Source organism: Sarcophilus harrisii, chromosome 4 (assembly GCF_902635505.1).
Source record: "Sarcophilus harrisii chromosome 4, mSarHar1.11, whole genome shotgun sequence".
NCBI classification, from domain to species: Eukaryota; Metazoa; Chordata; class Mammalia; order Dasyuromorphia; family Dasyuridae; genus Sarcophilus; species Sarcophilus harrisii.
The window spans coordinates 369,548,658-369,562,183 of NC_045429.1; the positions used below are offsets into that span (position 1 = coordinate 369,548,658).

Sequence of the window (13,526 nt, forward strand, 5' to 3'; positions counted from 1 at the left end):
CCTTAATAACTGATTGTATGTGGAACATGAGGGAAGAAAATTAGAAATTACACCAATTTTTAGAACATAGATAACTGACATGGTGAATGCTTATTATTAGCAAATACAGAATCCTGTAAGGGTGAACTGATGGATAAAACAATTTCAATGTTCACAGTGTTTTTTAAGTAATTTGAGATTGGGTTTTAAAAATTTAGGATAATAGTCATGCCTCATGCTATTGATTTGATAGTTATCTGTTTGGAGATGACAGTTGAGCCCATAGAACAAAGAAGCATAGGTAATACAGCATATTAAGTAGTCAACAGTAGAGTGATTAAAAGAGTTAAGAAGAGAACTAAGAGAGTTTATGTTCTAGGAAAAGTATAGTCAGAAAAAAAGGAAATGGTTTACAGTAGTGGTATTAAACTCAAATTGAAAGAGATCCCTGCAGGTTTTGCATGTTGACTTAGAATACCACAAATTAACATTATCTGTGTTGTATTCTAGTTTTAAAATTTTTTCTTAAGCATTCCCCAGTTAAAGTTTTGTCTTGCTGAGACTGCAGCATGGGAGTTTTGCTTACTTGTAGACCATGGGAAGTTTGACACCTCTGGTTTAGTGTCAAAATAGCAGATATGTTTAACAGATGGAATACTAAGGAAAGGTCTTACAGTTTGGAAATGAAGCAATGATTAGTGATCCCTTAAGAGAGTTCATTAATAGGGTTGGTAGTGGAAGAAGAATATAATCTAGAGTATAAAATGTTGTAGAATGAATAGAGGCATCAAGTGTAGATTACTTTTTCAAGTTAATTCAACAGGTATTTGTTAAATATTTGCTATGTTCCAGGCATTGTTAGGCACAAGGATACAAAGACCAATAGTGAATGATCCTTGACCTGAAAGAGCTTATATTTATCTTGAGGAGGGAGAGATTGTGTGTGTGTGTGTGTGTGTGTGTGTGTGTGTGTGTGTGTGTGTAAAAGTAAAGGCAATAATGTATACAAAATACTTTGAAAGGAGGTAGCTCTAACAACTGGGAAGATTGGAAAGGCCTGGCAGAAGGTAGCACTTGAGCTGATAATCTTAGAATGGAACCACCTATTGCCAATAGTAAAGTTGAAGAGGAAGAAGATTCTTGTCATGGAGAACCCTTTGTGCTGCAAAGGTTCAGAACTGAGAGGTGAAAGTTTATATATGAGTAAAAAAGTAAGCAGGTCAGTTTGACTGGAACCTAACATATGTAGAGGAATAGCTGTGAGTATAGACTGGAAAGATAGCTTTTCATAATTTGTCTCAAAAACAGTAGTTAGTTTCTATTTGATTTTGATAATAGTAAGGGAACTGTTGAAGCATTTGTAGGAGATGGGATTGGACATAGGGAAAGAATGATGTGCTGTGATCTGGTTTTTAGGAATATCAATTTGGGAACTGGAAGATGGATTGAAGGGCAGGAAAGGCTGGAGGTAGCAATAAAGATGAAAGATGATGAAGGTTTAGAGTAGTTTGTGATATGACTAAATAAAAGAGAATAAATATGTTTGGTAGTAAACCAAATAAAACTTGGTGATAGGAGGTGAGGGAGAAGAAAGAGTCAAGGATGATTGCAAGGCTGGGGACTTAGATGACTGGAAGAATAGTGATGCTCTTGATAGAAAAAAAATAAATTAGTGTGAGGAGGAGGTTTTGAAAAAAGGATAAACAATTCTGTTTTGGATATCTTGAGTTGGTGATGAAGGATTGGAACCCAAAAGAGGATAAGTAGATTTGGGAGTCAACTACATAAGAGATAATAAATGAACACATGAGATTTTATAAAATATAAAAAGAGAAAGTAAAGAAAAGGAGACCTAGAACAGAGCCCTAGAGAATACCCACATTATAGGGGCAGCTACTTGGTACAGTGGATAGAGTACCAGCCTTGAAGTCAGAAGGACCTGATTTTAAATCTGGCCTCAGACACTTGACACTTCCTAGCTGTGTGACCCTGGGCAAGTCACTGAACCCCAATCACCTCCCCCCCCCCAGCCCAGAAACTGAGAGGTAACAGACATATAGAAAGAAACAAAAGAAATCAATGTCAGGAAAATCTACTATTCAGGAGGAGGGTGTGAGTTCAGTATTATCAAAAGCTATAGAAAAGTCAAGAAAGATGGGGACTTGGAAATGTCTATTGGATCTAACAGTTGAAATATCCTTCATAACTTTGGACAGAACAGTTGTAATTGAATAGAATAGTCAGAAGACTAAGGTTGAGAAGTTAATGGGTAGTGAAGAATTGAAACCAATAAATAGAGCTTCCCCCCCCTCCCCTTGAGGCAATTGGGGTTAAGTGACTTGACCAGGGTCATACACCTAAGACGTGTTAAGTGTCTGAGATCCGATTTGAACTCTTGTCCTCCTGAATTCAAGGTTGGTGCTCTATCCACTGCTCCACCTAGCTGCCCCAATAGAGCTTTTTAAAAAATGAGTTTTGTTATGAAAAGGAGAAAAATTATAGGATTGTAACTTAAGTAGCTGGCATTGTCAAGTAAATATTTTTAAGAGTGGGGGGAGATGTAGGCATTTTTGTTATAAGGGAAATAAGAGAAAAATAGGGAGAAGGGATAAATAAAAAGACAAGTTATGAAGGATACAGAAAGAGATGGGATCAAGAGTAAAAGTAGAGTGTTTGATGGTCTTCCTCTAAGAGTAGGGTAAAGACCTGAATGAAAATGAAATGAAAGAGCTTTTATTAAGCATGTACTATGTATGAGGTACAATGTTAATGTGAGGAATATAAATACAAACACGACACCTAAGTCTTGTCCTTCTGGAACTTATATTCTAATGTTGTAGAAGAAAGCACATAGGGGAATAGTGGCAAAGAAGGAAGTTATGGTGTAGGAAATTATAGAGCTGGTCAATTGATCTATAGAGCGATTGATTAACTCACCCTTTCTGGAGCAATGGTAACATTGCAATTATTAATTACATTCTCAAAGCAAAAAGTAGGAAAAAAGATGAGGGGAGAGGGTGGGCTCAAGTAGACTGATGACATGATGATGGTCCAAATGAATGTCTGGATGAGTTGTGAATACTGATTTAGTTTGGGACCACGCTAGGTAGAGTACATTTTATGAGTTAGCAAATGCCAATCAAAAATACTTGGCTTCAGGATGAGAGTTCCAAAGGTGAATAGATTAATTCATCAGTGAATTGGGGACATGGTTACTGGAAGTCCAAATCTAAAAAGTGCTGCATAGCCAAATGGTGAAAAGTTATATGACAAAGAAGATGACAGAAGGACTGAATGAGATGTGAAGTATACTTTTTTTTTTTTTTTTTCTAAAGCCATTTGGGTATTGTGGATTAGATAAGTTTACATTCGCTTTTTAAAAATGCAATTCAGTCCCAAGTTTAGACAGTGGGGGATGTTGAGAGCATTTGAAGTGTAGATTATTTGCTTTCCAATAAACATAGGAGGTAACCTCTTCTGCTGAGAAGAGATGCTATTTTTTGCTTTTTCTTTCTTTTTTCTTTTTGATCTGATTTTTCTTGCGCAGCAAGAGAATTTTATAAATATGTTTATACATATTGGATTTAACATATTTTTAACATGTTTAACATATATTGAATTGCTTGCTATCTAGGGGAGGGGGTGGGAGGAAAGGGGGAGAAAATCTGAAACAAATGCTATGCAAGGGTCAATGTTGCCAAATTATCTGTGCATATGTTCTGAAAATAAAAACTTTATTTAAAAAAAAAGAATAAATGGTAACTGGATAATCAAGAATGATTAGGATTGCTCTGCAGCTCTCAAGACTCAGGAAAGCAGAAAGAGATGAAGTGACTAGAATCTATATTGAGGAGATAGTTGTTTTTTTCTGTTTTTTTTCTTTTTCTTTTTTTTTTTTTGTGGGGAGAGGTGTACTAATAGGTTATAATCAGATATAAGAATTTCAGAGTTTTGTATCATGGAAGAAATCAAAGGTTATTGCTGTTGTGACTAAGTTGCAGAAATGGTTTAAGTTACAGTATTTGAAGAGGTAGTTGAACTGAGAAGCTAGTGTGCTTGAGGTTTTATGGATTTAAATATTGAAATCTCTAAGTATAAGGGCAAGGGTTTAGATGTTTAAAAGAAAAAGTAATCCAGTTAAACTTTTTGAGAAGAAATAATGACCTGAATGCATGGGTAATTCCCACAGCAATTTTAATTGCCTTTGGTCCTGAGCAGGAGTGTATATGTGGTCTGGAAAGCCAGAGTTCAGAAAGGGGACACAGTAATGATAAAAATAGATAGCAATAGTTTTTTTTTGTAGGGAAAGGAGAGAAAATCTAGGAAAGGGGTTATAATCTGCTAGAATTTTTTGTTACAATTGAGGAAGAAAATTGAATGATGCTCTACTAGTGACTCATAGTATCCATCCTCTGATCCTGGTGGGCTGTTTTATGATACTTTGTTTAGGGCTGTATCTCATTACCTTATTCTAAGGTGCTATAGAAGAAGGGGTATCCAAAGGATATTGTCTTTGAAAGAAAGAATAGAAATGAAGTGGAGGTAGTTTTATGACACAGAGAAACCAAGGAAGATTTTTTATTAAAATTAGGATTTATGAAATCTAAGCAAATGTGAAGTGGCCAACAGAAAGAGAGATTTAAAATGTCAAAGCATATTTAACAATTTTGTTGGCAAATTGAAATCTCCCCATTTCTCTATTCTTTGCAGTTTTACTACTTGAGAAGATAGAGCATGATGACATCTGCAATAAAACATTGAAGATTACAGATTTTGGTCTGGCTAGGGAATGGCATAGAACAACCAAAATGAGTGCAGCAGGTACATATGCATGGATGGCACCTGAAGTTATCAAGTCATCCTTATTTTCTAAAGGAAGTGATATCTGGAGGTAAGTGCCCATATTCATTTGGCTTTTACAAACAACTCACCAGAGTGCTTTAGTTACTGTGCTGTAAGATACTAAGTTCTTTTCCAGGAATAGTTTCTGTTTATAGTGTCTCCTTGTAAACTTTTAATCCAGTTAAAAAATAGATCAGAATAAATATTGAGGTTTTTATTTTCAGAAAATCTCTACTTGTTGGCTCAATCTTATTATTTAATGCTTATAGGGATACATTATGACTAGTCACAAGGAAGATTAATCTGGCAATTGTATAAAATTGTATGAAGAAATAGAGGCCTTTATTTTTGGAGTAAAATATCTAAATCTTTATTTTGTAGATTTACAAGCTATGTAATGACAAGTCAAGTCACTTAATTTCTTAGAACCTCAGTTTCCTTATATATAAAATGTGTATATATATATATATATATATATACTACTTAAATTGCAGGGTTAATAAAGTACTTTGCAGACCTTAAAATGCAATATAGTTAGTTAGCACTTTTTATTGGAGGAGGAAGAGTGGAAGAGGAAAGATCTGTTAGTAGGCTACTGGAGTAGTCTAAGGACCTTGTAACAAACTCTAGGGAATTCGTACTAAAGATAATAGCTATAATAATAATAAAGAAAGAGAAAGGAATATAAGAGATTCTTTATATCATGAATTGTTTGTAGATTTAAAGACAGCCTTCTAGTGCCAGGAATTGGTAATAGATTAGATAAGAGGTTTGGAAGAAAAGAGTCTGAAACTTTGAATTTGAGAGAAAAAAGAAATGGTATCTCAGATAGAAATAGTGAAGTTGGAAAGAGGAGTAGGTTTAGGAAGTAAGATCGTAAGATCTTGAGTTCAGTTTTGTTCATTTGGAACTTGATTCTGCTGAGACATCTAGGTAGATGAATAGTAGTGCATAGTAGAGAGAATAATAGTATACTTCACTTTAAGCAACTTAGAATTTATAAGAAATTATTAACTTCACAAAAGGTTTTTGCACATAATTCTTTTAAATCGCTGAAGAAAACAACTCCTTAAAAAGTAGACTGAACCAAATGGAAAAGGACATAGAAAAGCTAACTGAAGAAAATAACTCCTTAAAAATTAGATTTGGGTAAGCTAATGACTTCATGAAATATAAAAAAGAATATCAAAAAGTGAAAAAAAAAAAAAGAAAAATATAAAATATCTCCCTGGAAAAACAACTGACCTGGCAAATAGATCCAGGAGAAATAATTTAAGAATTATTGGACTAGAAAGACATGATCAAAACAAAAGGACCTGGATATCATACTTTAATAAATTATCAAAGAATAGGGCTCTGTTATTCTGTACTCACAGAGTTAAATTTAAGAAATGACGCCTTCATAAGAGATACTAAGATATATTCTTTGCAGTTTTGTATATGTACAGCTGAGGTAAATTTATGTATAGCTGAGGTATGTATATATGTATAGCTGAGGTAAATTTATATGAATACAAGTCTTCCCACAATTGATAAATGGTAAAAGGATATGTATGTTTTCAGATGAAGAAAAAAGCTATCTATAAGCATATGAAGTCTTTTAGAACACTTTTAATTAGAGAAATGCAAATTAAAACAACTCTCAGATATATCAGATTGGCTAATGTGATAAAAAAGGAAAAATTATAATGGAGATATGGGAAAATTGCCTTGCTGATGGAATTGTGAACTGATCAAGCCATTCTGGAAAGCATTTTGAAAATTTGTGCAAAGGACAAGCAAACTATGTATACCCTTTGAACCAACAATATAACTTCTAAGTCAGTATCCCAAAGAGATCATTAAATGACTACATTTGCAAAAATGTTTATAATAACTCTTTTTATGGTGGTAAAGTATTGGAAACTAAAGGGATGCCCATCAATTAGGAAATGACTAAAAAAGCTGTGGTATATAAATGTAATGGAATACTATTATGCAATAAGAAATTAACAAGCAGATTTCAGAAAAAAACAGGAAAGACTTGTATGAACTGACGCAAAGTGAAATGAGCAGAACTATGAGAACATTGTACATAATTTCAGCAACATTGTGTGATAATCAGCTGTGAATGATTCAGCAACACAATGATCTAGGACAAGTACAAAAAATTCAGGAAGGAAAAATGCTATCTATCCATATCTAGATAAAGAACTGAGGAGCTCTGAATGCCAATGAAGGTGTACTTTTTATACTTACTTAATTTTTTTCATGTTTTTCTTTTGGCATGTTTCTTCTTTCATAGCTGTGATTAATATGTGATAGCACATACATAATAACATATCAAATTGCCTAATATTTTATAAAGAGGAGAGGAGAGGGGAGGAAGAAAAAATTTGGAACTCAAAATTTTTTAAAAATTAATACTAACAATTGTCTTGACAAGTAATTAGAAAAAATAAACTACTATTTAAAATGTTTATGATTTTCAAATACGATGCTCAAGAGAAGCATAAAAAGGTAAAAAGGTAAGGGGAAAGATGAGGAATTTAATATGGCTAAACTGTTTGCATCACTACATAGGAAGGTGAAACTTTTAACTCTTAAGAACTATATCAATATTTACTTAGGAGTATCTACAGACAAAAAGTGTAGATATAATGTGACTTTGGGATAATATTCTTCCTTTTAAAAAATAATTAAGGGGCAAAAAGGGAGACTAAACTGGGAACAGAAGAAAAGTAAAGGGAGAATGAGGAAAATTATCTCACATGAATAGGTGTGAAAGAATGATTAGAGGAGAAGGTAGGAGGTGGGACAGTGGCCCTTATTTGAATCTTAATCTTATCATGATTGCCTAAAAGTATAAATAACATATAATCAGTTAGGTATAGAACTCTATTTTACCTTTTAACTAAATAGAATGGGGAGGAGATTTAAGATAAGTAAAGGCCACTGAGGGCCTGGCAGAATAGAGAGTAGATTGGAAGAAATGATGGTCAAAAGCAAAATACTGATGAGTAGGGACAGGGTGAAAGCAGAGAAGGATATATAATAGTAAAAATAGCATGGAGGGAAATACACAGTTAATAATCATAACTGTGAATATTAATGGGATGAATTATAAAACAAAAACAGATAGAAGAGTAGATTAAAAACCACAATCCTCCAGTACCTTATTCATTAAAAAACACACAGATGAGGCAGATGAGATAATGGTATGCTTAGAGAATCCCAGAGAATCAACTAAAAATTAGCTGAAATAAAGAATAACTTTAGCAAAGTTGTGGAATATAAAATAAATGTAAATTTATATAATAATCCTCAATATTTCTCCAGGAATCTACCTACCATGACAAATCCAGGAACAATGTGACCATAGTTATAAAACACTTATCATACAAATAAAGTCTGATTTAAATAATTGGAAAAATATCAATTGCTCATTGATAGACTGAGCCAATATAATAAAATTTCTGCCTAAATTAATTTGCTTATTCAACTTCATATCAATCAAATTCCCAAAAATATATTTTATAGATCTAGGAAAAATGAGAACAAAATTTATCTGGAAGAACAAAAGCTAAGAATATCAAGGGAATTAATGGAAAAATTGCAAAGGAAGATGACTATCCGCTCTTTAACTATATTATAAAGTGACAGTCATTAAAGCTATTTGGTTCTGGTAAAGAAATAGAGTGGTGGATGAGTGGAATAGATTAGGTATACAAGATAGTCATATATGACTATAGTAATATACTGTTTGATAAACCCAATGACTTCTGGGATAAGAACTTGCTATTAGACAAAAACTGGGACAACTAGAAATACAATAGCAGAATTTAGGTATAGGCCAACATATACCAGATACCAGAGCATGATTTAAATGTAAAGGAAGATACCATCAGCAGATAAGAAGAAAGAATAATTTATCTATGAGATCTGTGGAAAAGGGTAGAATTTTTGACCAAAGAAGAGATAGAAAACATTAGTAGATATAAAATGGATAATTTTAATTATATATAAAATTAAAAAGATTTTGCAAAAACAAAAGCAATGCTCCCAAATTAGAATGAAAGCAGAAAGATAGAAAACAAGTGTCTCTGATAAATACAGAGAACTGAGTCAAATTTATAAGAATTCAAGTCATTCCTCAATTGATAGTCAAAGGATATGAACAGCTCATTTTTAGATGAATATGCATCTAATATTTCCATATTAATAGGCACTAAGAATAGAATTATTAGATCCCTAGTAGTATCAAAATTATTTCTGTGTTTTTCTAATTTTTGTAATCTCAGTTTATTAAATGGCTTAGAAGATTAACATATTTTACCTAAGCATCAGTTGTTACTTCAAAGCTAGTAAAATATATAATTAAATCTTATTACACACTTTTGAGTTAGAAATATCAAAGCACTATAGAATTGTTAAGTAATTACCTCTTAATCCTCACTGTCCTTCTCATGTGTGACTCAGCTACAAAGATTAATATATCTATCACTAACTGTATTTTATATATGAAATTCATTACTAACTACATCAGTTGCAAAACATTAGTAGGATTAGGTTTACTTATCTCAATTTATTCTTCTGTCCCCATAGTTCCAAACAAGTTGCTTGTTTGTTTTTAAATGTATGCTAATTTAAATCAATGGGTGCTATCAAATTATTTGTTTCTCATACAAAAAGTATTTATTTGATTATTTATTTCTTTGAATAAAACCATAAAAGATTCTGAAGCTACAAAGTATTCTAATATAAACCCTATTTTGAGATCTCTGCTCTAATTATAGTCCATTATGGTACTGAACAACCTCATTTATATTCTGCCTTTAATAATCCTCTTGAATATGAAAATCCTCATATTCTCATGTACATTCTCATATTAGGCTTTTATAATCTCACAGTTAATTTAAAATTAAATGATATATTATTTCTTTATTCTTTAAAATTACCATTTCAGTGGATTAAATTAAGACCTCTATTTCCTTTTGCCTAGATTATTGCGTTATCTTTCTAATTATTTTCTCTGTGCCAAGTTTCTACCCTTTCCCATTTATACAGCTTCCAAATTAGGGGTTAGGAATAAGACCTGGACCTGTGGCTTCACTAGTGTGGGGGTGTGAGTGCCCAGTTGACAAAACTGCTTTTTGTATGAAGTGTTCAGCATTTTCTCTTCAACTTAAGTGTTAGAGAATTGTTGCCTAGAATAGAGGTATCAAACTTCAGAAATCCAAAGTACATCCTGAAACAGATTGAAATATAATTGGGAAATGTTTAACAAAATAAGTAAAAAATGCATTACATCATAGAAAACCATACATTAGCTTTTTCTAAATCAATATGCTGCCCACGGAGATCCCCTTCTATTCTAATTTGATACCATAGACCTGGAAACCTAAGAGGTTATGGGAGTTGCCCAGCCAGCATTTTACAAAGCCCAGGTTGGCTTTCTCAAAGGCTGTTACTAGAGCCCAGTAATAAATAGATCACAATTAGAATTTTTAAAAACTGTACTAATATTCTTCATGCTCAGATGTATCATATTCTTTAATTTAGGCTATTCTTTGTCCCCAAATCTGACTTGAATAGAAAAGATTAAGAAATATGAAAACAAAGTGCTAAATGTCAAATATTTTACTCATTGTAATTGAAAAAAATGTTTTTAGAATATACTTACCACCATTTTGATTGGGATTATATGTTCTTTGGAAATTTTATATTTTTTTAGTGTTTATCTGTAGCTTTTTTTTTTTCCTTTCAAAGACATTTCATTTTAGTACTGTGACTTATATTCATGCCAGTATGGGTATTTTAGCTTTTCTGAGGACAAATATAATTTTTCTGTACATTGTCACTTTTTAAATTTTTATTTCAAAATTAATATGTTATATCCAATGTACAAGAGGCTTATAGAAATTAGAAGGAAAATTAAAGAATTGGCCAGGAAAGAGAAATAGAAAATATCATGTATCCATATATAATAGCAAATTTGGAACTTTGAGAACAATGCCATTGTAGCCAAAATACTTCATAAATAGAAATATTCTTTTAATATAGTGATGCCTGATTCATCCTGTACTCCTTGCCTTTCAGTTGAGAACCTTACTTCCTAATTTATTAAGAAACTGAAAAGCATTTATCATGAACTCTGACTTTTTTTCATTCCATATCTCTACATCATCTCCCAAATGCCTTTCTTTTGTTTCAGTCACTAAAGAACTGACACCATTCCTTGCTAAGGACAAATCCTCTGCCCTTGATCCTATCTGTTTCCAGCTTCTCTGGGGGCTGCCTCCTTCAGTCATTTTGTCTTTCTGTGGCAGTCTTTCATGTGCATATCTTATATGCTGTTTTCTTCATTGCTACCTACAAACATAGCCAGATCTTTCTCATACTTAAAAACATCTTTACTACTATTCTCTCTCCATTCTTTTACAGTTAAACTTCTAGGGAAAAAAAATCTACAGGAATTATCATTTTCTTATCTCCTACTCTCTTCTCTATCTCTGGCACTACTGCACCACAGAATCTCAGGATTTTAAGGGAATTCTTTTTTTATTTTTCAAAATTTAAAAAAAAAATGTAATGGTATCCTATTTTTCCACTTAGAAGTAAAGATGGTTTTCAACATTTCCCTTCACAAGATAGCAAGCAAATTGATACAGATCATGTGTGTACAATCAGTTTTCAACATATTTCCATGAGTCATGTTAAGAAAAAAATCAGAACAAAAGGATAAAACTATAAGATAACAGGAACAAAAATAGGTGAAAATAGTGTGCTTCAATCCACATTCTGTTTCTATAGTTCTATCTCTGGTTGCAGACGGCATTTTTCATCCAGTCTATTGGAATTGTCTTGGATGAATTCATGTTGAGAAGAGCTAAGTTAGTCATAGTTGATCATCACACACACATTTCTGGGCACAATGGTTTTTACTGGTTCTGCTGACTTCACTCAGGATCATTTTATGTAAGTCTTTCCAGGCTTTTCTGAAATCAGGCTGTTTATCACCATAATTCATTTACCTATTCCCCAAGTGGTGTGCATCCACTCCGTTTCTATTTCCTCCTCACCACAAAAAAGAGCTGCTACAAACATTTTTGTACATGGGGACCTCCTTCTTTTATGATTTCTTTGGGATACAGACCCAGTAGTGGTCCAGCTGGATCAAAGGATGTGTCCAATTTTATAGCGCTTTGGGCATAGTTTCAAATTGTTCTCCTGAATGATTGGATCAGTTCATAATTCCACCAATAATTTATTAGTGTCACCATTTTCTCACATTCCCTCCAGTGTTTTTCATTATCTTTTAAAAGGAACTCTTAAGACATCTAATCTGGAAGAGAATCTTGACATATCCAGTTTATCTTTTGCCTGAACAAGATTTTTGTGTGTGGTCAATGTTTTGGTATGTTTTCCTTTTACTGTCCTTTTTGTTACAAAAGAGGAGAAGGCAAAAGTGAATTAGGAAATGCCAAAAGAAAAAAAAAGGAAGAAAGAAGAGTGTCAAGCATTATAAAATATACAGGAAAAAACAAAGAAAAAAAAATTTAAGAGACACAAAAACAATTTTGTTGCTATTTTGTTCAATTTTGATTAAGATTTAGAAGTTATTGGTATAACAGATAACTCTTTTAGCTGGTTGTTTTTATTTATTGCAATGCTTGTGTTAGTGGATAGTTAAATTCATAATAAAAATAAAATTTTAAAATCTTTCCTGTGATAGGGAATTCAGTTCCCCATAAGAAAGCTCATTCTTCTTTCATATTGAACCATTCGTTAGGACAGTTTTCTCATGTATCAGTCCTAAATTTGCTTCTTTGCAGCTTCTGCTTACTTCTACTCATTGCTTCTGGTTTTTTCCATTGTAGCCAGGCAGAACAACTGTAGAGTCCTTTCTTCAAGATGGCCTTTTAAATACTTGAGGACAGCTAGCATTGCCTACATTTAATTTTCTTTAGGATAAAGATCAGTAGTACTGGTATGAGCTTGAGGCTCTTTATTATCCTACTTGCCCTCCTTTAGACATTCTTTAGCTTATTATATCCTTCCTACAATATTACACACAGAACTATATGTTCAGCTCTGCCTAGACCAGAAAAGTCTCACTTTTTCTTCTTCTGTTTTTTTCTCTCTCATCTTTTGTTGTGATTTTTCTCTCCCAAGATAATTCATAAGGAAAAATTTTTTAAATAAATGTCCATGAATTACCAGAAAATTAAAAAAATAGTAGAATATTTTTCCTGATTTTAATATAATGAAGTAGTAGTAGTAATATTTATTTGCATATGTATATGTAAACATATGTGGTTTTCTAAGTCAGTATGAGGCCTATAGGACATCTTTTGTACAGTATAGTGGTTCGTATTTCTGTTTGAGTTTGATACTGTTAGCCTAGACTACTAAAAAGTTTAAGTGACTTAGCTGTGATCTCATAGTCGGTATATGTCAGAAATGGGATTTGAGCTCAGGTCTTTTGTCCAAGGCAAGCTTTCTATTCATGATGCCATGTTGCTTTTTATTTTGTATTCTCTCTCTCTCTCTCTCTCTCTCTTTATATAAATATATATATAATTTTTTGGAAGATGGGGATTAATTGCTAAAAGGATCAGGAAAGGCTTCTTCTAAGAGGAGGTATTTGAGCTAAATTATGAAGGGAACTATTTCTTGTGAAAGGGAAGTGAGGAAGAAATGCATTCTGGGTATGAGAAACAACC

At 32.7% G+C, this 13,526-nt stretch overlaps 1 protein-coding gene across 1 annotated transcript in view; it reads left to right on the forward strand.

Annotated features, from left to right (window-relative positions):
- Positions 1–13,526, forward strand: part of MAP3K21 (mitogen-activated protein kinase kinase kinase 21) — a 62,749-nt gene that overhangs the window by 19,516 nt on the left and 29,707 nt on the right. Inside the window, exon 2 of the mRNA XM_012547967.3 lies at positions 4,690–4,870. Within this exon, the coding sequence (XP_012403421.2) occupies positions 4,690–4,870 (181 nt within the window). The remainder of the gene's footprint in view (positions 1–4,689; positions 4,871–13,526) is intronic.